A 26069-nucleotide genomic window follows, 5' to 3' on the forward strand; every position below is an offset into this window, starting at 1 on the left:
TTAAGGAGGCAGCAAAGAAATGGGAGGCAAACTTGCTAGCCAAGACTTAAAGCACGAATAGAAGACTGATTTTATTTGGATGCAAAATAGACAAACAAAAACATTGGGTAGAAAGAACAAAAAAAGAAAAAGGTGGTGGAAGAAACTGAGGAAAAAAGAAATGGCCAAGACTTGAAACCGGAAGAATGATTTTATGAAAACTTTAAAAGACTCTTTGAGATGAATGTGGAAACGAGCCATGGGCTATCATGGATTCAAGAAAGCACGGAGGTTAATAGGGATTTAGCTGAGAAGATTTGCTCTATATCAACACACTAATAATTAGGAGAAAAAATGCAATTGTAGAAGAAATTGAATTAATCCAAGTTGAGGAAGTTATTAATGATGGCCTGTATCAATCTAGTAGAGGAGATGCTTGTACAAATGTAGTAGATGAGATATCAGGTCTTTAACACTTCTAGCCCCCAATATGAATTAGGCCCCACCTTTCTTTTTTCTGTTTGACCGCACTCAGAATCTAGACTCCCGAAGTTGTGGATAAAGCATGTTCTTACACAGCTTCTATTAGAGTCAGATAATTAATATCAATTGCATATCCATGGTAATGAAAGAAATCACCAAAAGCACATACACGAACTTCACTACTCTTCAAAATAGATAGGGGGAACCCCACAATCTTTTCCAAAACTCACACAAATGAACTGATCTCCCACACTTACCACCCCCTCTTATCTTAAGATGCACATACATATACATGCATACACAATCACGTGCCTCGAGACATCGAGTTTTTTCAGCCATGCATTGATTATAGTGCAACTTCTTCACGTAGCTCTTATATCGTATACGGAACGATGAGTCTCAACTACAGTCTGGCGATTTGTGTCACGGCCTCAACCAATCACCATCATATTTTGAGCCCTTGTAAAATGATAGCCTGTTCCTTGAACTCGATCAAGGTACCATTTTGTCTCTCTCTGAATGATTCCAAGCACACATGGCTACCAAAAAATAAAGATAAAAATAACAATAAATTTGACATCAGTAACTTGCCATTAGGCACCAATCAACAAGCTTCATCCAGCAGTCTGCAATTGCTCCCACTACTTCCATGCTTTACTAAGGCAATAGTGTATATCCTGATAAGCACACCCCACTAATCGACCGCTTTGACAACAGAAAACACTAGCAACCATCGTGCTGGGCACAATTCTCAATACGCAGCGATTGAGGTATTCCAACATTAGCCCTTCAAACTAGCACAACACTCTACACAACTTAAATGTACTAAAAAGCTTGCATAATCAAGCATGAAACCATGATTTGAGGATTCTTGCTATCAATGCTAAAAAGCAAAAAAAGGTTTTCAATTAGCAAGTAACATTGGCTCAACAAGTACTCCCAACAGGTTTACATGCAAGACTTCAGTTATGGTAAGCATGTTAGTATTCACCAAGGACAAATCAAATACAGGACAGACCAGATCATTGATAAGTAATATTTATGACAATTTTATTGTGTCAGGAGAGTTTGCCATTCATAGCTTGAGTGGACGTGAAGTCCCGGTTTTTTGGATGATAATATGAGTCCTATGAGAGCTTCCAATATGCTTGCAAACTGCTTACAATCACGCGTAGCTACTTATTAAAAAGAATAATCGTATATTTGTGGATCGACGACCCTCAAGTTTAGCAAACAGGTGTGTGACATTCTGATTATTGACTCTAGGTCAAAAAGGATCTTAAACTAGTGTTCCTTACATACTAACTAGCTAAAAGAATTCTAAAACGAATCACACCTCTCATTCACCTACATGAATTACCGTTACAATACAAAGAAACTCAACAAAAACCTAGAGGTCAGAAGAAAGAGAGAGAGAAGCCAGTAGGGTTAGCCGGATATTAACAAAGCTTTGTTTATGGTTGTGAATTTACAAACCAGCCGCCCCATTCACGGCTTCTCTTTTCATTTGAGCCGCTTTTCCCGACCCACGGAAGTACATGTATACTTGCTGCAAACCACAAGTAAGCTGTTGTCAACCTCGTTCCGTGAGCAACCTAACACACAGATGCTTCACAAAGCTTACCTGCAGAACCCACAAGCTAAGCAAACCCTCCACGCAGAAACAAGCAAAACCAACGATGTAGAAGATCTGTGGACAGAGTAAAATCAAATGAGATATGTACATGGGGTAAGATCAAAACATACTTTCGGCTACTCACCCCCACAATGGTAGACTTCGAAAACAAATCAACAGCAGGTAATATGCCCCTGAGGATGGAAAAACATTGAAGACGCATCAAACTCACATCCAGCACTGAATTCCCGGGAATCATGAATGAAAAATCCGTCACTTACGCAAGAGAATCCCCTTTGAAGACAACAGGTGGTGCTATTGCTGCAAATATTACGAACAGCACATGCAGCTGCAAAATGTGAAAATTATTATTAAAATCGCCAACTGGGGTTGGACATAAAGCTTCTTCAGTTTTTGAAGAGTAACGGACTGTTCCATACCAAGTAGAACAAGAAGAACCATCCAAACTTTAGAGCACTCTCATTCCTGAGACATGTGCAGCAGGGATGTCAACACTACCACCAAAAACTCAAACCCACAAACTACGGTAAAGACATACTGACCTCATAGCCTGGTAAAGAGGCTTATACCACAAGACGTACGACCCTGGAATGCCTGAGAGCGCATAGATAACAGCCAGAAGCCATATCTTAACCCCTAGAACACCCAGTATAATTTCAGTTCCTGCTCGTGCCAACAAGGACCTGCTGATATATTTTCTTTATATGAAAGAAAAGCTTTACCATTATGCTTAACCTCTATCCAATTTGTGGTTACAGCAATGACATTCCATACCAAGCATGTGACAATTCCTGCACCACACCAAAAAAGAGCTCACATTCAATAAACAGAGCGAAGTACCATGCAAAAGCATTCAACTAGGACATCTAGAAGCCCTCGAAGTTACGAGAATCATACCTAGCCAGCTGGCAAAAGCAAAATACTGTATACGCTGGAGATGAACTGGGATTTCCCTGGCAATATCGTGGTGAATAAGAGGGAAAAACGGTGGCCAATTTCTCTCCTCAATCACAATTCCAGCTGTTCACATTAATTTAAGAATGGCGTTAGCCAAGTGATGTATTAAGTAAACGCCTCTTGAGAATTAAACTCTTTCATATGCTTCCTCTTACCTCTAGCAGCTGCATCTTCTCTTCTCTTCAGCTCCTAGAAAATAAAATAAAAATGAGGAAAACTAAGACAGATTTGTGGTCTTGTTGTACATACAAGTCTTTCAAGCGATAGAGATTACCCTTACTGAGGACGATATGAAACATGAAGTGCGAACGAAAATTTTGCATCAAATATTGTCTTTTCTGCTACAAGCCCTGGCAACTGACAGCCACAACCCCTCACAGGCTTGTTCGTTGCTAGCAGTCACAAGCCCCCACAGGCTCTGAATTTCAAAAAAGTATCTCTTGTTCCTCTACAGGACTTCAATCTTCTCTTTTCTACAAGCACTCGCAGAGGCTGACTGAAAGCCACAACCCCTCACAAGGTCTAGTCCCTTGTTGGTTGCTGACAGTCACAAGCCCTCACAGGCTCTGAATTTTGTACAAGTATCTCTCGTTCCTCTTAAGGACTTCATGATTCTGAAGAACCCATGATTGTCTAAGAAATCATGAATAATTTCAAGGACATGGAAATTGTGACAATCTACCTAGATCATGTCATCCAAATGGTGCTTGGCAATCAGCCATTTTCTAACGAACCTTAACGATTTTGTAAAACCGCGACTCACCGGAAAAAGAAGGATTATCTTGAATGGGGATGTTCAGCCTTGGAAGTCTCCATGGGGATTCTTGACAGAAAGATGACACTATAGTGCTTTTTGCGTTGATTACAAAGGGCTTAACAAACTCATTGTTAAGAATAAACTTCGCCCCCCTTGTAGTCACAATCCGATAGATCGACTACATGGAGCGTTCCATTAATCGAAGATAAGACTTGCAATCAAGCTTGTTCCTCAAGTTTCCATACTCGTTATGGTCACTACAAGTTCTTGGTCTTACCTTTTGGTTTAATTGATGCTCCAACTGCTTTTCAACAGCTAATGACCGATGTCATGAGAGCATTTTTTCAAAAGCCTTGTTTTTCTGGATGATATCTTGACCTGCAATCGGAGTGTTTGAGCACATTGCACACACATGCACTCATCTTAAGGTCCAAAGAAGGGAGAATCTTTATGCTAAGTGTAAGTCCTTCAAAGAAAGAACCTCTCTATTTGGGTCCTACTACCGCTCGCGATGAAATTAGCATCAACCCTCACAAGCTCGACTGAAACTTTCATAGGATAGTGAAATAGAAATAGACAACATGCCACGTATTGAACTGCAACGAGTACTGAAACTAGAAATAGAACTAAAACTATAGACAAGACACGGTGGAGCGAAGTTCTCCACTCAAATGCGACGAGGTGCCCCTTTTGATACTTCTTCGCTATTGATCTTAGAACAAATACAATTGGCAGGGCATCACTCTACAACTATGCAAGTGATTTGCAAGGTGCTCCCAAGGCAGTGATTATAAAGGCACAAAGGCCCTAAAGCAACTGCTAACAAAAGCTAGTGCCCAAAAAGTCAACCTCTTTCATAACTTGCCGGAAAGCACCCGCAATTTTTGCTGCATTTCACACGTCGCCAGGCTCAAACTTGGGTCCTCTTGTCTGGTCCAACTCCACCTGGGCTCTTTCTCCCCTCTTCTCTTCAGGTACATCATGCCACATCATCACTTTGTGAAATCACAAATCGGGAAACTTGCCCATCTATGAACAATGCGTGCCAATTGAAGTCCTTTCTAGGACTGACTTGATTTTTTCCCAAAATTATCAAGAGTTGGGCTGGCTGGCCATCCATTTGTGTCTCAGATTTGGTGCTGATTTGGAGTTGTACGGGCTGATTTGGAAAACTTCCAAGTACCCGAGCCTATCTGTTAGGGAATAAAGGCCTAAGTGCCTTGTACTTATAACTTATAAGTTAAAAAGACTTATAAGTGAGGGGGCCCAAGTGTGAATGGCCCCCTAGTCACTTACTCATATACTCAAATATGAAGCCCAAAATGCATAGCGTGGCTTTTTTTTCCCAGTTTTGAACGAGCTCTCTCTCTCTCACGTTCTTCTCTGCGTGTGCTTCTACAGCGCCTCTCTCCTCTTCTCCTTCACTCTCATTGCATAGGACAGCAAGTGGGCTCTCTCTCCTGCTCCCCCACACATGGTATCAGAGCTTTAGGGTTTCCAAGAGAGCCATCTTCGCAACACAGATCAGAATTCTGTTTTTGCTCGCTGCGGGAAGGATATTCAACCGTTTTCGATCAACTCTGTCGCGAAGGGATCCTCTCACCGTGTAGAATCGACCTCCGGTGACAGTTTCCCCAAAATTAGGGTTTCAAAAACTGGCGAACAGCAGCCTATTTCTGCTGAAATTGACCAATTTCGGGGTCAATTTGATGCAATTTCATTAGGGCAAGTCTCACAGGTCAATCTTACAGGTGTTTCCACCAACGAGGTTCTGAAAATTCAGCAAAACAGGTGTTTACAGGTCTGATTTTTGCCCTAAAACAGGGAATTTCAGCAAGCAAATGATGTATACACCTTGAGGAAACCTTTGGTAAGGGTTTGGCAGTGAATGTACGCTGTTTTGGGGTGATTTCGCGTGAAATTTGCTCGCTGTTTTTCTGTAACAGCAAGCTGTTTTTTGCCCGATTGCGCACATTTGGGCGTGTTTAGGTCGGCAAAACAGGGTTTCAGTGTTTGCAATCACTCAGAATGGCTTCTAGCAGTGAAAGTGGCAATTTGTTGCACATTCGCAAGCTTGAAGGTGCCCATAACTTTGCTATATGGAAGAAGCAATGTTATAATGTGATGTTGCAGAAGAAACAGGCGAAACCTATTAAGTTACAGGGTGTGAAACCGGTTGATATGGAGGTTGAAGAATGGGAAGAAGTGGACGAGTTGGCTCGCTCCACGATCATGCTTTCGGTGTCTGACAATTTACTCTTCAATGTAGAGAATGAGCAGACAGCATGGGGCATGTGGAAGCGTTTAGACGAGTTGTATGCACAGCAGAGTGCTGCCAGTAAAGTGTATTGGCTCAAGAAGCTTATGGATCTCCGCATGAAGGAGGGCACGCACATGTCGGTGCACCTCAATGAATTCAATTCTATTTTCAGCCAACTGACAGAGCTGAAATTCACGATTGATGAGGAGTTCAAAGCTACTTTTCTGCTATGCACATTGCCCGAGAGTTGGGATGTATTCCGGACAGCTCTTAGTAACTCAAGTGCGTCACTTAAGTATGCAGATGTAGAGAGTTCTCTCCTGATGGAAGAGATGAACAGGAAGAACACCACAGGTGGGTCTTCTAATGCATTGCACTTGAGAGGCAGGTCTCAACAGAGGGAGAAATCTGACAGTAAGGACAGGGCACGCAGCAAATCTCGTAGGAAAGATGTTGTGTGTCATCATTGTGGAAAGAAAGGGCATTATAAACGGGAATGCTATGAGTGGAAGAAAGAGAAGAACAAGGGTGCTGAAACTGATGCAAAGGACAAGGGAAAAGCCAAGAAGAGCACTGTGTTGATTGAGGAAATCAATGTTGCTAGTAGTTGTGACAGTGACAGCAGCACTGATGTACTCAATGCCTCTTCTGTGGATGCACATACCCTTGCTATGGGTTCTGATGTGGACATGCATACTTGGATTCTTGATTCAGGTGCCTCCTTTCATGTAACACCTCATAGGGATTGGTTTACACAGTACTCAGGTGAGGTGCAAGGCACTGTTTATTTGGGAGACAACTATGCATGTGACATTGCAGGTATTGACAGTGTCCAGTTTTCCTTGGCTGATGGTATGACTTTTGTTTTGCACAAAGTGCGTCATGTGCCACAACTCAAGAAGAGTTTGATTAGTACAGGGCAGCTAGATGATGCAGGCTATCACACCACTTTTGGTGATAGCAAGTGGAAAATTTGTAAAGGGGCCCGGATTGTAGCCAAGGGTTGTAAATCGGACACTTTGTATCCTTTGCATGTATCTAGTGTGCGTGACCATGTTGTCGCCGTAACCGAGCAGCCAAGTGTTTCTTTGTGGCATGGCCGGTTGGGACACATGAGTAAAAGAGGAATGCAAACTCTGTCTCGTTGTGGTTATTTGCCGTGTTTGAGGTATGCTGATTTTTCTCATTGTGAGTACTGTATTTATGGTAAGCACAGTCAAACACCGCACAAAAGGTCTATTTCTTTGAAGTCTGACAGGTTAGACTTAGTGCATTCCGATGTATGTGAAATGCCACAGTTGTCCTTAGGGGGAAAGAAATATTTTGTCTCGTTTATCGATGATGCTACACGTAAGGTGTGGGTGTATCCAATACGTGCTAAAAGCGATGTTTTGGATACTTTCAAGAAGTTTCTTGCGTTTGTTGAGAATCAAACTGACAAGAAGCTTAGGTCTTTGCGCTCAGACAATGGGGGGGAGTATGTATCAAAAGCATTTATTGACTTTTGTGCTACTAAAGGTATTAAAAGAGAGCTCACGGCTCCTTTTAATCCCTCTCAGAATGGAGTTGCAGAGAGGTTGAACCGGACTATCCAAGAGAAAGTTCGGAGTATGCTGTCACATGCTGCATTACCTCATGGTTTTTGGGCAGAAGCTGTACAAACAGCTATTCACTTGATTAATCGCTCACCTAGCAAGGCTTTGTGTGGAAAGGTGCCTGAGGAGGTGTGGTCTGGCAAGCCACCCTCATATGCACATTTAAGAGTGTTTGGTTGTGAGGCCTATGTTCACATCCGGAGTGAACTGCGCACCAAACTAGAACCAAAGTCTCATAAATGCATTTTCCTAGGATATGGTGAGGATGGTGAAATGGGGTATAGATTATGGGATCCCGCATTACGGAAAATCATACGCAGCAATGATATCATCTTCAATGAGAATTGCATGCACAAACAGCCCACAAAGGTCGAGGAAGTGCGCCGGGTTGTTTTTCGTGAAGATGTTACATATGGACAGCCAAGAAGGCCCAATGTTCAACAGCCTTTACATGCTGAAAATGGTGCTGAAAATCAGCCATTAGCTGCTGAAAATCAGCCCCAACAAGTTGCCATTGATGCACCACAGGTAGGGGAACAGGTTGATGCTCCTAGACCGCCCGTTGTTGCGATGCAACCGGCTGAACAACCTGCTGTTTTTGATGGTTTACAGGCTGAAAATCCACCTGTTATGGATCATTGGGTGCGTAGGTCTACTCGGGTGACAAGGCCCCCCGATAGATATGAACCGTCTTTGGACTATGTCATGCTTACTAATTGTGGTGAGCCGTCTTGCTATAAAGAGGCTATGCAACGGGAAGACAGTAAGAAATGGTTCAAAGCAATGGTTTCGGAAATGCAGTCTTTGGAGAAAAACCATACATGGGACTTGGTTGATTTGCCTAAAGGGCATAAGGCTCTGTCATGTAAATGGGTTTACAAGACCAAGGTCACATCTGATGCTTCTTCTAAGTAAAAGGCACGTTTGGTTGCTAAAGGGTACAAGCAAAAGCATGGTGTTGATTTTGATGAAATTTTTTCTCCTGTTGTAAAGCTTGCCACATTACGTCTTGTTCTAGGCCTGGTTGCTTCTGAAGATATGGAGTTAAAGTAAATGGATGTCAAAACAGCGTTTTTGCATGGCGATTTGCTTGAGATGATCTATATGATGCAGCCAGAAGGTTTTGTGTCAAAGGGGCAAGAGAAGAAAGTATGTAGACTCTTGAAGAGCTTGTATGGTTTGAAACAGTCTCCCCGTGCATGGTATCACAAGTTTGATACATTCATGAGGTCTCAAGGATACAAAAGAAGTAATTCTGATCACTGTTTGTATATCAAAACGGCAAGTGATGGATCTCTTCTATTGCTGATTTTGTATGTTGATGACATGCTTATTGCGGGTAACAATGTCACGGAGTTGGATGCACTACAGCAAAGCTTAAAGAATCGCTTTGACATGAAGGATCTTGGTAATGCTAATCATATTTTGGGCATGCGTATCTCTCGAGATAGGATCAACAGGCGTCTGTATCTATCTCAACGAGATTATGTAAATAAGGTGCTACATCGTTTTCATATGGATGGGGGAAAGGCACTTGGTACTCCGCTGCCTCCATATGTAAAACTGACTGCACATGACTGCCCAAACACAGATGATATGCGGGCTGAAATGGCCAAGATTCCTTATGCATCAATCGTTGGCAGTTTGATGTATGCTATGGTTGCTACACCTCCGGACATTGCATTTGCGGTGGGAGTGGTAAGCAGGTACATGAGCAATCCTGGCAAAAAGCATTGGGAAGCAGTGAAGTGTATCTTGAGATACTTGAAAGGCACTAAAGACTTGTGCATTTGTTTTGGGAAGAGTGAGACATCTGTGCATGGCTTTACAGATGCAGATTTTGCTGGACATCCAGATTGCAGGAAGTCTACATCTGGATATGTGTTTACATTCACAGGAGGTGCAGTTTCTTGGATTTCTAGACTGCAAAAATGTGTTGCTTTGTCTACCACTGAGGCTGAGTATGTGGCTGCCACTGAGGCATGCAAAGAAGCTTTGTGGCTCATGCGTTTGGTAGAAGAGCTTGGCATTAAGTCACCGGTTCCTGTGCTACACTGTGATAGTCAGAGTGCTATTATGCTTGCAAGGAATCCTGTTTTTCATGCCAAGACAAAGCACATAGAGGTGAAGTATCATTTTATCAGGAGTGTGCTTGATGACAAGAGCATTACACTTGTCAAGGTGCACACACATGACAACCCTGCAGATCTTTTGACCAAGAGTCTTCCAGCAGAGCGGTTTGCATATTGCCGACAGATGATGGGTGTTGGATGAGTAAGTGCATGATCAGCTGTTGTATCATAGTTAGCTGATTCTTTGATCTCCCAAGGTACATTGCCTTTAGGTGGGAGGTTGTTAGGGAATAAAGGCCTAAGTGCCTTGTACTTATAACTTATAAGTTAAAAAGACTTATAAGTGAGGGGGCCCAAGTGTGAATGGCCCCCTAGTCACTTACTCATATACTCAAATATGAAGCCCAAAATGCATAGCGTGGCTTTTTTTTCCCAGTTTTGAACGAGCTCTCTCTCTCTCTCTCTCACGTTCTTCTCTGCGTGTGCTTCTACAGCGCCTCTCTCGTCTTCTCCTTCACTCTCATTGCATAGGACAGCAAGTGGGCTCTCTCTCCTGCTCCCCCACACTATCCTCTTCACACGACCATACTCTTTGAGTCTTCCTATCTACACCTCAGAAAGTGACTCGAGTGATGGTGGTGTAGAATTATCGTCACGTGCTACTTGGGCCTGGTATCATCGGGAAACAATGGACAAACGATGAAGATACTTACCCTTCCGTCTTTTTCAAGTGATTGTCAATTAGATGGTACCAACTATAGGACTTGGGAGGATGACGATGATGGCGGTGTTCGACTTGTATGATCTCCAGTTCTTTGTGAATTGTGATCGAGAAGGTGGAGAAGCCATCTACACTTGAGAAGGATGGAAATTTCCAGAGCATGTCAATACTCAACTACCGTCCTTTGTGATTTAAATTGTACCCCATAGATCTTGATTCTTGGGGAATGTAAAGGCAATGACGAGTGCCACAAGCAAATTTGGAATCATTTGGAGTCTACCCATGCCTATGAAGCGTGTTGCTTCGCAAATACAATTGATAGACTTGGATGTATCCCAAGCTTCTTTCATGACAACAAGATGCAATCTCTGCAACGGGAAATACTTTGGATGGAGATGAACATTGCCTCACAGGATATGGCCATTTATTTGACATCCACTTATAGTCGACTTCACTAATTACAAGGGGACAATTGAATACAACGTGGGAGAAGTCGATCTTGGACTCAGCACTTCAAATCCCAAGTTAAATTAAGATCTTATGAGTTTCAATCAAGGCTTTGGCTCGAGATTCCAAAGGAAAACAAAAGGTTGGACAAAGTGAGCCACGTTCTGTGAACACCGATGCGGAGCGGGAAGCAAAGTTACCCGGAACGCGGAATAGGAGCGGCGACGGGCCTCCCTATTGAAAGGGGGAATGCCAAGGGGTCCAAAACGTGAACGGCGCGGAACGGAAGGCATAAAAAGCACCCAAATAATGCAATGTTTAACGTTGTGTGTTTGAATACAAGTAATACTAGAGTCCTTTGACTCTAATACTCACAAAAAAAACATAATTTGAAGACCATTCAACCTTATTATGACTTGATTGTGTCATGTGGTGAAGCGCGGTGCCGCGGTCAACCATCATAGTACATACACAGCAGACACAATGCTCATACACAATAACACATGCAATTACAGATTAAAGCTCTCAAATTGCAAGAGTAGAAGGTAAGAGATAAGACTTGAAAGTTGAGCCATAACATTGAGCAAAATTTAGTTTTTGCTTAATTTTGGCTAACAAGGCCCGCCAAGGCACTACAAGAAAACCAAAGGTGACATATATCATAAAGAGACTACAAAGGGGGCAAGCCGCAATACCAAAAAACCAAAGGTGGCATATACTATAAAGAGACTAGAAAGAGGTGGCATATACCATAAAGAGACTACAAAGGGGACAAGCCACAATACAAAAAGGTACGGATAATGGAAGACCTAAAGTCTCAAGGAGTCAAGAGTCGAGACTCAAGACTCGAGGGCCACTAGCCTGAGAAGCCTCCCAATTAGTGATAGTAGGTTGTATGTCATGCACATCCTCCCATGCCTTTGTATCTCCACCTGCCTGAGGGGCCTCTTGCTTCATTGCCCATTGTGTAGAAGGATCTGTCTGTTTAGTCGTACTCTTGCAAAGTATTTTCGAATTTGCGTTAACAAAGACAAGATCATTTGCCTTCTCTACTCCAAGCCGATTCCTCTTCTTGGAAGAAATGTGGCTAAAGGTACTCCACAATTGCTCCAATCTCTGAAGCTCAGGGCCATCATAGCCATAGTCCTCCCGCCATACCACTGAACCTATCTTCTTGCGATCAATTTGAGCATCTCGACTGCCAAATGATCCCTACATCTCTCTGTATTGTCTCAAATGATCCCTGACAATGCGTCGCCCATCTCTGTCTAGAAACATCTTGTTAAGATCTCTGTAAATTGATTCATGACTTCTTTATCTATCTCTTGCCCTGCACCTTGGAATTCTAGATCCACCATGTATGATGCCCCGTGTAAAGGAGAGGTATATGAATTCCACCTCGAGCTGCAAAGCGCATGGATCTTTGCATATCGCTCTGCATCCGGCTCAAGTTGTGCAAGTTGCTCAATCATGCGGTCCATTGCCTCATAAACCTTGTCAATGCAAGGGTCCATGCCATCCACAACCCGAAGCAAATGGATCACCGGTTTGATCTGTGCGTCTAAGACTCTTGAGCTCCTTCCAAAACTCAAGATCCTCTATCTTCTCCTTGCACACAATCCCTGCAACAGTCGTTGCATAGGGGGAGGTGGTGAGCTCATCACTGATAGACACCTATCAGACCGCATTTTGACATTCAGACGACCTGCACACGAGGAGAAAGTTGAAAGCGAAGCAGGTGTCTAAATACTTGAAGGGCACTTTGTCGCTCGATCTCTTGAGGTACTCGCACCGAATGAAATTGTGACTGTTGATGAAAGTCACAATCTTCACTACATTTGCAATGACTGGTGCGATCCATTCTAGCTTGCCGATGTCTTTTAAAAGGTTGTTCAAGCAGTGTGCCATGCAAAAGCACATTGTGACATGCGGATAGTGGGCCTCTACAATAGCAGTTGCTGCCCGTGATAAAAGCCATCACATGTTGCTCTCCAATCGTCTCTATGGCTGTTGTCCACTCTGCGGAGGCGAGGACATCGACGGACTTGTCACTCTTGGTGGCACTTCAAATCCCGTGATTGTTTTACCAGATCTCAGGAAGTCATTTTGTGTCCAGTGTGACGCGTGTGGCAATAGCATCGAAGTAATGTTAATGTAAGATGGTCTGGTAGTAGCTTACGAGAGCAGAATCTTGCAAGGGCAAGAAAAGACTATGCAAACCTATGAGAGAGAGTTGTTGGCCGTGATTCATGCGCTCTCTAGTTGGAAGCACTACCTGTTAGGTGCTGATTTTGGTGTCAAGACAGATCATCAGACCTTGCGATACTTCTTGACAAAGTCAAAGTTATCCGAAAAGCATATGCGATGGGCAAAGGCAAACATTCTTTCTATGTTCCACTTCCAGATTATGCAAGTGGAAGGCAAGAAAAATGTTGTGGCTGATACGTTATCAAGGAAGCCACAAATTTCAGTTGTGTCAATTCCTTATCATCATGAGCTTGATGACATGAAGGAACAGTATGCTACTAATGAAGATTTTGCAAGGATCTTTGAACGGTTGCAAGATGGGCAACAACATGAGCACTACCTCCTCAGAGACGGTTTTATGATATGCATGACAGACTTTGTGTCACAGGGCCATTGTGACAAAAGGTCATGGGAGAAAGTCATGTCCCACCGTATGCAGGGCATCATGGAATTGATGCGACAATGAAAGCGGTAGAGAAATTCTTTTATTGGCCTACTTTGAGGAGAGATGTGGAGGCCTTTGTGCAAGCATACGTGATTTGCCAAAAGGTCAAGTTTGACAGGCAAAAGACACTACGGTTATTACAACCACTTCCGATTCCGGATAAGCAATGGGAAAGCATTGCTATGGATTTTATCTTTGATCTTCTAAGAAGACCAACAGGGAATGATGGTATATAGACCATTATTTGCAGGTTCAACAAGCAGGCCCATTTTATCCCTGTTAGGAAGAAGATAAAATCTGACCAAATGGCATTCACAATGCGTTTCATGTGAGTCTTCTAAGACCCTTTGTGTGTGATGTGCCAAAAGATATGCAATAGGAGGATCAACCAGAAGTTGAGAAACTTGATGAGATCTTAGTACCTGAGCAGATTTTGGCATATAAAGAAAGAAAAGTTAAGGGACAAGTTGCAAGACACTATTTGGTGAAGTTCAAGAACTATCCACCTATGGATGTAAAGTGGATGGAAGAGCATGAACTTTTGACTCACCAAATGTATTGCAGCTCTACCTTGAGGCCTTTGAGTTACAGCCTACGTAAGCCCCAACCCAACGTGTTCAAAGGAGGGGTAATGATGGAGCTAGCATATCAAATGTAAATACAGATTCAGTGCAATAGAAGTGTGCATCGCTCTTCAAGTGTTAAAAGGTATTATGCTCACTTCTATCATAGATGAAAATGACAAAAGTATGAAGGTATCATTAAGTCATTTGTATCTATATGTTATAACCTTTCTTGCGGGCACATGCGATGATAAAAGCGTGCTAACAACACTCATCAATGGCATGTATATATGGCATGCAATCGAGGACGTTTGCGATTTCAAGAGGGGATATGTCACAAGGACGTGGCAACTGCTAACCTTAGTTGTTGGTTTCTTTCCAATAAATTTTATTTTAATTTTTGGGACCCTCTTTTTGAAGTTGCAAATGGTCGGACATTGTATGGCCAGTGTGAAACTGCTGACGGCCAAGAGTTTCACCTGCAGACAGGAAGGCCTTGTTGCCACAAGTTGGTCGAGCCGACTAGCACTGGAATCCGAGCAATAAAACTATGTCTAGGCTCTACTCAAAGTTTAGAGAGAAGATCACCCGATAACAGGGCTACATTGCATTTTTGGATGTGTTCCCAGTGGTGATAGATGGTTAGATGACCAGTGGAAGTGCTATGGAAGCATCTCCTAAAATTTTGGGAACTGCTATTTGGGCCATGGAATCTGTTCGCGTCATTAGCTCCGAAATGACAAGAGGAACATTTTATTACTCTGCCGCTAAGTCACCTGAGTAACTGGTTGAAATATTTTTAGACCCGACAAAACGGGAAAACCATGCATGAGTGCCATTTGGTACATTTTTGGGCACTTTCCAGCTTGAGAGAGAGAGAGAAGCGTTGAAATTAAAAGTGGGGCTGCATTTTCATCCGTATGGTGGATTGTTGCAAGTACCAAAGCTACTGTGTACTTGCCTACCCTCTATGTACTGTGAAGTGCAAGAACTGAAGCCTTGCCTAACATTCACTGCTCTCTCTCCCCTCTGTGCAATTATGTGATGCCCCACAAGAGGGCTTTTCATTTGACCTATGTACAGTTGTGTGGGTTCATGCGCAATTGCTGAGGCAAGAACCTCTTGCACAAGTATTGGATTAGCTAGTTGCTAATCCCCCGCAGGTATAGGTGAATTCGGAGAGATTTCACGCGAGAAATCTCGTCCAATTCAAAGGGCAAGTAGCCCTACAGGTGCGGGAGCTTGAGGACTTGCTACGGATGCGACCGCCTCGCGAAACGGAGCCCAAAACAGGGAAATACAGCCTGCGGTGTATTTTTGCACGTTTAGGATTTCGGCCCTAAACAGTCCCTAATACCCCCACGAGTCCGCAGACGCGAGGGGACCGCTGTGCGAGTGATCTGGTGCATTTTCAGGGCAGAAAACAGAGAATTCAGCGTGCTGCAGATTCTCCCCAGGTTTTGCAAAGTGTCTGTATGCGTCAGGAAAGTCACTTTTTTGCGTGGGGATACTATCTATGAAACGTCCTAGTGCTGTTATGCTGCCAAAATCGGACCATAACAGGTCATTTTCAGCCCGGATTATGCGGGGCAGCTTGTAGGAAATCACAGGTTTTATTCCCTCTTTGAATACAATTGTAAGGTGCAGCAGAAGTGAATGTTGAATTTTGAGGTTCCTTTTACTTACAAAAGGGAGAGCCTTCCGTTCCTTTAGTGAGAGAGTGCAATGCACACAAACAAAGTGGTGAACACTGTGAATGAAGGTGCTAAGACAGAGAGATAGAGAGAAGAATATGACACCAGAATGTTGTCAAAACCCTCCTCCAACTCCAAGACTCCATGCACAATCTTTAAGGAAGACGAGAATTTTTCCAATCACTTTACATGGAATAGGTATGTTCATGTTTTTGTGTTGGAAGTGGTTTCAAGAATTTTCAACCTTAAAGATTCTTGAAGAATGTAGATGCATGACTATAGACAAAGTTGAAGCATTGAAGGAGCCACAGATGACTTTGTCGCTTTCGGCGCGGCCCAAAGAAGCAAGCGTTGTAGACCTTTATGAAGTTCAAGTATTGCATGACCCACGCATCAGAGTGGGCCGGAGAAGAGTCCTTCCAGGATTCAAGACGTTGTTGGCGATCTCCCTCGACGCCATACAGTTCGGTACCAGTACCTCACTTTGAAAAGGAGGGGATGTCACGTCACATCTAACCCTATGTATACGTGGAAAGGCTACTTCATGACAAGGGTTAAGTTCAATTAGATTAGGAAGTGTTCTGGCACTTTTTGAGTCTGTTCGCAGACCGTGCATGTCCAGACACTTAGATTAGATGCATATCCTCTGGTTGCACATAGCATGACCATTAGATTTCCAACAGGAGCATTTTTACAGTGCATAGACCTATTTTCCCTATTTTTGACATTTTTCACTTATTATTTTTAAGTGACTTGGGTTGGAAACTAGGTAGGGCAAATTTACTAAGCATGTATATAAGTAAACCTAGTGCTAGCACTTGGCAGAAGAGGCAGCAGGAACCCTATGTTCATCAGGTAACTTCTCAGCAAGACCCCCCAAGACAGAAGACCTAGCGTTTTTGCATTGCAAGGCCTGGTGTTTTTCACCAAGGTCAGCCTTGGCGATTTGGATGGTAGATCAGCCCGACAGGAGCAAGACACAGCAGGAACCCTAGCGTTTTTGCATCAGCAACCCTAGCGTTTTTGATCAGCAAGAGGCCTAGCGTTTTGCACATCTTTCGCGACAAGACCTCAAGAAGGACCAACGTTTTCAGTTTTCAGCAGTCAGATTCCGTAGTAGAACCCTCGAACCTCGTAGATCTCACCTTCCCGCAGCAGATCCTCGCGCGCGGTCAAATCTAGCGTAGTTTGCAGTTTCAGCCCGGAAACGCAGATTTCAGCATCTACGTTTTCAGCGCGTCGTCGTTGCATCGTCGTCATCAACATCGTCACCGACATAGAATCAGAATTCAGCAGATAAAGATTTGCAAATTTCAGCCATTAGCATTTTCAGATTTCAGCCGTCTCGTCGTCCTCCTCATCGTCGTCGACATCATCAGCAAGTCCAAGCATTGTAGAGATTTGTGCAATCAATAGTAGACCGCTCTCGCCATAAAGAGTGGGGCAAAAAAGATCACTGTACAGCATAGGGGCAAAACTCACATCTTGGATGTAAAGCTAAAAGGAGAGTCAGTCCCTATTGTATGTGCTTCTGCTATCACTTCTGCAATAAAGAATCATCTTTCTGTGTACTTGATTTTTGCACGTGATGTCTCACATAGTGATCAGTCAAATTTATCTGTGTTAGATAAAGAAAGGTCGGCATTTTTGCAAAAGTTTAGTGATTGTTTTTCTTATTCATTACCGTCACAATTGCCGCCAGAGAGACCTAAGGACCATCGGATAGATTTGGTGCCAAGGTGTAGCCCACCAAATAGACCTCCCTACATGGTTAGCGCGGCGCAACAGAAAGAGATTATGGGCCAGGTTGAGAGAGTTATTAGCGAAGGGGCTGATTCAGCCTAGTTCTTCACCCTTTCGCTCCCCAGTGCTCCTAGTGCAGAAGAAGGATGGCTCATGGCGCATGTGTATTGATTACCGTGCGTTGAATAAGAATACCATTTCAGCAGGATAGACCTTAAGAGTGGGTACCATCAGATTCATATAAGGCGAGAGGATGTGCACAAGACTGCGTTCAGAACGACATTTGGTCTTTATGAGTTTCTAGTGATGCCGTTTGGGCTAACAAATGCTCCTGCCACGTTCAACAGAATGATGGACCGCATTTTCCGCTAGCATCAACAGTTTGTTGGAACGTTCTTCAATGACATAATAGTGTATTCGAAGAATGAAGAGGAGCATAGGCGTCACTTGACCATTGTGCTCGAAGAGCTGCGTAGTCACAGGTTACTTGTCAATCCTAAGAAAAGTGAATTCTTCCTGCAAGAGATCCACTTTCTTGGCCACATAGTCTCAAAGGATGGTGTCAAAATGGATCCCACAAAGGTCGAAGCTATTAAGACATGGCCAGACTTGAAGACTGTGCACAATGTCAGAAGCTTCTTGAGATTATGTTCCTACTATAGAAGGTTTATCAGGAATTTTGCAGAGATAGCATCGCCTCTTCACGCTTTGCAAAAGAAAGAGGTCACTTTCAGATGGACCCAAAAAGAGATTTTCGCTTTTAGTCTCTTAAAGGAAAAGTTGACTTCAGATCCAGTAATTGTTTTGCCAGATCTCAGGAAGTCATTTGTGGTCCAATGCGACGCGTGTGGCAGTAGCATCGGAGCAGTGCTAATGCAAGATGGACGGGTAGTAGCTTATGAAAGCCGAATTTTGCAAGGGCCAGAGAGGACTATGCAAGTCTATGAGAAAGAGCTCTTGCCCGTAATTCATGCGCTTTCTAGCTGGAAGCACTACCTCTTAGGTGCTGATTTTGTTGTCCAAACAGACCATCAGACCTTGCGATACTTCTTGACACAGTCAAAGTTATCCGAAAAGCATATGCGATGGGCAAACGTTGTTTCCATGTTCCACTTCCAGATTATGCATGTGGAAGACAAGAAGAATGTTGTGGCTGATGCGTTATCAAGGAAGCCACAAATTTCAGCTGTGTCAATTCCTTATCATCATGAGTTAGATGACATGAAGGAACAGTATGCTACTGATAAAGATTTTGCAAGGATCTTTGAACAGTTGCAAAAGGGGCAACATCATGAGCACTACCTCCTCAAAGATGGTTTTATGTTGGTGCATGGCAGACTTTGTGTCACTAGGCCATTGCGACATAAGGTCATGCAAGAGAGTCATGTCCCACCGTATGCAGGGCATCGTGGTATTGATGCGACAGTTAAAGCGGTAGAGACATTCTTCTATTAACCTACCTTGAGGAGAGATGTGGATGCCTTTGTCCGAGCATGCATAATTTGCCAAAAGGTCAAGTTTGACAGGCAAAAGGCACAAGGGTTGTTACAACCACTGCCGATTCCGGATAAGCCATGGGAAAGCATTCCTATGGACTTTATCTTTGATCTTCCAAGAACGCCAACTCGGAATGATGGTATATGGACCATTATCTACAGGTTCAGCAAGCAAGCCCATTTTATCCCTGTCAGGAAGAAGATAAAATCTGATCAGATGGCACGCTTGTTCATGTACAATGTGTTTAAGTACCATGGTATGCCACAATCGATTATCAGTGATCGTGATCCTCGCATGACCAATATTGATTACACAAATCTCTACAACGCTTGGACTTGCCAATGATGTCGACGACGATGAGGACAACGACGAGACGGCTGAAATCTGAAAATGCTAAGGGCTGAAATCTGCAAATCTTTATCTGCTGAATTCTGACTCTATGCCGGTGACGATGTTTATGACGACAATGCAATGACGACGCGCTGAAAACGCAGATGCTGAAATCTGCGTTTTCTCTGCGTTGCTGAAATCTGCGTTTTCTGGGCTGAAACTGCAAACTACGCTGGATCTGATCGTGCGGCGAGGATCTACTACAGAAAGGTGAGATCAGCGAGGTTCGGGGGTTCTACTGCGGAATCTGACTGCTGAAAACTGAAAACGCTGGTCTGTCTTGAGGTCTTGTCGCGAAAGATCTGCAAAACGCTAGGGCTGATCTGTGTTGCTGATGCAAAAACGCTAGGGTTCCTGCTGTGTCTTGCTCCTAACGGCTGATCTGCAATCCAAATCGCCAGGGCTGATCTTGGTGAAAAACGCTAGGCCTTGCAATGCAAAAACACTAGGTCTTCTGTCGTGGGGGGTCTTGCTGAGAAGTTGCCTGATGAACACAGGGTTCCTGCTACCTCTTCTGCCAGAAAGTGCTAGCGCTAGGTTTACTTATATACATGCTTAGTAAATTTGCCCTACCTAGTTTCCAACAAAAGTCACTTAAAAATAATAAGTGAAAAATGTCAAAAATAGGGAAAATAGGTCTATGCACTGTGAAAATGCTCCTGATGGGTTCTTATGGAAATATGATGGTCATGTTGTGTGCAACAAGAGGATATGCATCTAATCTAAGTATCTGGACATGCACGGTCTGCGAACAGACTCACAAAAGTGCCAGAACACTTCCTAATCTAACTGAATTGAACCCTTGCCATGAAGTAGCCTGTCCATGAAGTAGCATAATCTAGCTTCCAAGCCGTGTGTTTGAAGTATCAATTCCCGTTACAGGTTTTTCTTTCTCTCTTAAAGTACAGTAAAGGTTCGGGTGAAAGCCTACGTCTACCGCCCTACGGGCCAGTTTCACGACGCATTTTAGAGATGTTGACGTGGCAATTTGGTTGAAAGACATGAGCTGATTTTTGAACGCTAAACTTAGCAGTTGCATTTATAATCAATACTAACTTTTTGTATATGATGCTTTCAGCCAGCGACCTTTAAATAAGAGCCTTGGGGGAGGCTCTTGAAGTCACAAATCTGAGAGTGCTCTAGACAGTTGTACACTCTGCTAAATATCAAAATAAAAGTAATACCCAAAGAGACACCAAGATTTTGAGGCCAGTGCATCTGAAAGTGGCACTCCGCCATTGTCTTCCATGCGGATTCTCTCTCTTGAAAATCTATTCCATTTCTGTTCTTTCAATTAGCACATGATGCCCTTTACAGTTACAATGGGGTTGCTCACGATGGTTCCACATTCCGAGGTTTCTGCTATCCATCAACCAAAACAAGCAGTTGTGGCTCTACTACCACCCCATTAAGGTGGTACAGAATGTATTGTACGTGGCGTATATGTACGTATTGTACGTTGTTCTATAAATGAAAAAAATTTATGTACGTAAAAATACGTACTCTTGTGAAAAAACCACAAAGTACTAAATTTTCGAGGACGTTTCCAATAAAAAATAAGAGAGAAGGCAACAACTTATAGAGACATTCAAAGACGTGTTTTACGAGAGAGAGAGAGAGAGAGAGTATTTACACGCGTAGAGCTCTCTACAACATGCTATTTCTCTACAGTGAATAATCTTTTTTGTTTTGTTTTCAGAGTCGGGTAGGGTAGTGAATAGTCTCTGCACTTTCAATACACACGTCTACAAATTGTGGCCTAAAAACTACTTGCATAGTTAAGGCGAAACCCTCAGCCATGCAATAGAGCCGGAAAAAAATTTTAAAAACAAAACTGCAATGTACGGATAGTTCTATACGGTACGGATCCGTACAGGACGTGCTAACGGTATGGATACGTTCCGTACGTAGGTTTTGATCCTACCTTGCACCACATGCCGACTGAAAAGAACAGATGGGAACACACTTATAACACTTCAAAACAACTTGAGAAGAGAGAGAGAGAGAGAGAGAGAGTAATCAAGTCCGGTGAGTGATCGGAAGGAAACACAGAGATAACTGCAAACTTCACACTTTAACCTTCAAACACTTGAATTAAAGAGAGAAGATGACACGACCCGGCGGAGTTCCGAGCCAAGACGCATTGGCCTCAAAGATTGGCGTCCCATTCGGTATTTCTTTATTATTAATTTGCACGAGTACAACTCCCTTTGGGTCCAAATCTTCCAACTATGCGTCTATGCCTGAAAGAATGGCCCTAAGGGCACTTATAAAGAGAACAAGGGATGCTAAAAGCAAAGCCCCAAAAGCATCACGTCTAAAAGCACTTGATCCTAAAAGTAGCTCCTCCATAAAGCTAGTGCTCAAAAACTACTAAAATCAATCAATGTAAATCCGTACAGTAGTGTCACGTCAGCAACCGGCACAATTTGCGGTCTTTCGTACAGCTGCCACGTGTCAGTGCAAAATCCAGAAATCTGCCACGCTAGCAGTCAACGCAATATTTGGCTTGTCCTTTATGGCTTATGCCCCTTAAGACAGAGCGATGAAGACGAGCACACCCAATGCACAACGGACTAAGGGTAGGAGTGGCTAGTAAGTCCAAGGCAGGGATGTGAAGATTCTTTGAAAAAAAAAATTATAAAATCTGGAAGCGTCGACTTGCTCTATCTGCTCTTTGGTAGGACCGGTATGCTTTCAAAAAGCACACGCTTGAAGCTCTATACCATTGTTATCACTTCCGGTGAGTGATCGCACAAAAATGCAGAGATAACTGCAAACTTCACACTTTAACCTTCAAACACTTGAATTAAAGTGAGAAGACGACACGACCCAACAGAGTTCCGAGCCAAGACGCGTTGGCCTTCAACACTAGCACCTCTTTCGGTATTTCTTTATTATTGATCTGCAAGAGTAGAACTCCCATTCGGTCCAGATCTTCCAACTCTGCGACCAAATGCCTGAAAGAATGGCCCTAGGGGCACTTATAAAGAGTACAAGGGATGCTAAAAGCTGAGCCCCAAAAGCATCACGTCTACAAGCACTTGATCCTAAAAGTAGCTACTCCATAACGCTAGCGCTCAAAAATTGTTAAAATCAGCCAGCATAAAAAGCAAAAATCCGTACAGTAGCGCCATGTCAGCAACCAACGCAGTTTGCAGTCGTCCGTACAGCCGACACGTATCAACACAAAATCCAAAATCTGCCACGTCAACAGTCAACGCTATATTTGGCATGTCCGTATAGAATTTGCCACGTCATCAATTGTTTACGCAAAGGCTCCTACTTAGCTTTCTTAATCCCCATCGGACGGGGTCCTATAAGTTGGTAAAAACTTATGTTGCTTTTTCTTCTTGTAGATTTTAGGCCTCTCAACTCAGATCTGCAAAACATAGTCAAGTTAGCTTGGGACCCGAAGGTCACACAGTTATCCTAGTATCATGGAGATGACTTCACGTGCAATTACTACACAGAGAATTCCAACTTTCACCAAGAGATTGGCATGGACCACCTTCCTAGGGAGAGTGAATCTGGGACGGGCTAAACAACGCATTAGACCGATGCGTCTATGACCTCGGCACCCCTAACCCTAAAACCTGTCCCTCTCTCTCTCTCTCACACACACACACACACACAATCCACGCGATACATGAAGGAGTTCCTATGTGCATGTGGACAAGTTGTAGCTCTGTAGCAGACTTGGACATGCCAAGTCGAGAATCTACCGCGACACCACAAATGATCACTTCAAAACAATTCACAATTGATTCGACACTAGCCCGACGGAGTTCCGTGCCTAGAGATATTGGCCCTAGAGACTAGCGCCCCTTTCGGTATTTCTTTTTGTATTAACCTATGTTCAAAGTACAAGAGTGCAGGCAGGCGCTCACACTCATACTCTGCATCCATATGCTCTGAGTTGTGGAGAGGCCTTCTTGCTTATTTAAAGATTACAAAGGGATGCTAAAAGCAGAGCCCAAAAGTTGAAAATCAAAAGAAATCAAAAGCCCAAATAAAGCAAAGGCTCTTTCTCTCTCTTGCTTGTAAAATAAAGCAAGTTCCAAAAGTTGTCCATAAATAGCTTTTAAAATAAAGCAAAAGAGCTCTCAATATGCGTAGCCAAAAAGTATGCCCAAAAGCAAAACTGTCTAGATTCAACCTCCGCAATTTCCGCCGCAAAATACGGGCATCTGTACAGCTGCCACGTGTCACCGGAAATCGGCAGCCAGCCACGTCAGCCTTTCTGCAACTGCATTTCCCCGGGGTGTGTGTATACACAAGGCTTCCACATCACCATTTCAGCCCTGCAAGAGAGTGTGTGTGTGTATACACAAGGCTTCCACATCACCATTTCAGCCCTGCAAGAAAGTGTGTGTGTGATAGGGTTATGCCACGTCACAGAGTCGTGACATACCCCCCCCCCCCCCCCCCCTCTTGAAATCATTGTAATCGCCCTCGATTATGCTTCCAAAACAGACAGTTGTGACATACCCCCCTCTTGAAATCATTGTAATCGCCATCGATTACGCCTGCAAAACAGATAGAAGCCATAAACTATCTTAGCACACACTGACTGTTAGTATCGACGCACTAGGAACACACATCTAACACATGTACCAATCGACAGTCACATCACACGACATCACAGGACATCACCCTCGACATCACAGGACATCACAAGACCAATCACATTGAACATTCATTCGGATCTTCGAGCATGATTTATCGGCAATGCAATTAGCAATCGCATCTAGATCCACTCAGGACATCATAGATGCCCGATTGACTAACCCCTATTGCAACCATGTCTATTCGAGATCATTTAGACCAAAATGTTGTAGTCATTTCGTCTATCAGTTCCTGCACTTAAAAACAAGTCAAGAACAAATCAGTTTCATATTCGGGAATTCCATAAAGTCATACAGCAGAATACTGTCAACTCTCAGTATCCCTGAAGCTCAAAGAGACATCAGTGACTCTAGTATTCTAAAACTGAATCAAGGCATCTATTGACAAAAGAGCGGAGTAACTCCCCTCTTGTGCAACCCACTGCACTAGATCTCCGGTCGAGCTGAATTCGGGGTTCAATTTGGAATAGACTATGCTAAACCAAAATCTTCAAGGTAAAGTTTCACAATCTGAGGAGTATCTGCTAGGTCCTCCTCCTCCATTCACTTCGCATCCAATGCAGGATAGTTCTTGAATTTAACCAAGAACCGCCTTCTTACTTTACCCTTAATCTTTTTGTTCTTATGTGCCAAAATCTGTTTAGGAACAAGGATCTCCTCGTTTTCTTCTACTTCAATTTGCTCATCGGACTCCCCATCTTCAGCCACATCACCTTTAAAAGGTTTCAAGAACTCACATGAAATGAATTGTGAATCCTCCAAGTGTCGGGCAATCTCAATCGAAAGGAAACATCATTGATCTTTTCGGAGATCTGGAAAGGTCCGTAGAATCGCATTCTGAGCTTTGGAAAAAGCCTCTCCTTTCCTTTCTTCTTTCTCAGGCGTGCCCTCTCAAAAACGTAAGAGCATCCCATCATCCTCCTTTAATTTTGCATCGCGACGATGGCGACCCGTTGCCTTTTTCGGTCTTTCCTAAGATTTCTGCAAAGCCTCACAGACCTTGGCAAAAGCTGTGTCTAAGTTGTGCGTGTATTCATCAGCTTCAAAAATCTTATCTTTCGTGCTTAAGAAGGGTGGAACCTTCACAGCACCTTCAATAATCTCAAATGGCGACTTCACCGTTGAAGAGTGTATCGTGTTGTTGTAGGCAAATTCCACCAAAGGTAGATACTTTTCCCATTGAGTCTTCTGATCCGAGATAAAAGACTTCAATAAATCTAAAACCACTGAATTGGCAATCTCAGATTGCCCGTCAGTCTGCCGGTGGAAAGATGGCGAGAACTGCAACCGCGTGCCAATGTTCTCCCAAATTGCCTTCCAAAACAAACTCGTGAATCTGGGGTCCTTGTGGGAGACAATCGTCTAAGGTATGCCATGTAATCTGAAAATCTTGGCCACAAACAGTCTCGCTAAGTGATCGGGCTTTGACTGCTTTCTTTACTAGAATGAAATGAGCCTGCTTACTAAATCTGTCAATAACAGTCCAGATACCATCGTGACCACTCTGTGTTCTCGGGAGATCAAAAATGAAATCCATTGCAATACTTTCCTAGGGACGGGTGGGTAGTGGCAAAGGCTATAACAATCCCTGTGCTTTATGCATGTCAAACTTGACCTTCTAGCATCCCAAGCAACTACACACAAACTCGTCCACGTCCTTCTTGAGTCTCGGCCAAAAGAAGTATCTCTCTACCCCATGGTGGTAGCAATGCCGCGGTGGCCCGTAAAAGGTGGACAGTGGCATTCAGTCATAACCTTTTCCCACAACGGCTATGTAACGCACAACATGGTTTTCCTCATCAAGTAGCCATCCAGAATGGAATATCCCGTTATTGTCTCCCTATTCCGTATCCGTGTGAAAACGTCTACAAAATTCGTATCTGTAGTATACTGGTCGACCATATCCTTTGATGTATCGCAGAACCAACGGCTTCCAAGACAAAGCATCTGCTACC

General features: G+C 43.4%; 1 protein-coding gene across 1 annotated transcript in view; it reads right to left on the minus strand.

Annotated features, from left to right (window-relative positions):
- Positions 1–1477: 1477 nt before the first annotated feature.
- LOC147458901 (putative secretory carrier-associated membrane protein 1) overlaps positions 1478–26069 on the minus strand; it is a 33341-nt gene continuing 8749 nt past the window's right edge. The window contains exons 5-13 of the mRNA XM_086510315.1: positions 3211–3244; positions 2996–3118; positions 2821–2889; positions 2641–2734; positions 2518–2563; positions 2359–2426; positions 2223–2271; positions 2087–2152; positions 1478–2011 (exon numbers count right to left, since the gene is read on the minus strand). Coding sequence (XP_086366441.1) covers positions 1931–2011; positions 2087–2152; positions 2223–2271; positions 2359–2426; positions 2518–2563; positions 2641–2734; positions 2821–2889; positions 2996–3118; positions 3211–3244 — 630 coding nt within the window. The 3' untranslated portion in view covers positions 1478–1930. The remainder of the gene's footprint in view (positions 2012–2086; positions 2153–2222; positions 2272–2358; positions 2427–2517; positions 2564–2640; positions 2735–2820; positions 2890–2995; positions 3119–3210; positions 3245–26069) is intronic.

Source organism: Adiantum capillus-veneris, chromosome 4 (assembly GCF_014529385.1).
Source record: "Adiantum capillus-veneris isolate H3 chromosome 4, ASM1452938v2, whole genome shotgun sequence".
Lineage (NCBI taxonomy): Eukaryota > Viridiplantae > Streptophyta > Polypodiopsida > Polypodiales > Pteridaceae > Adiantum > Adiantum capillus-veneris.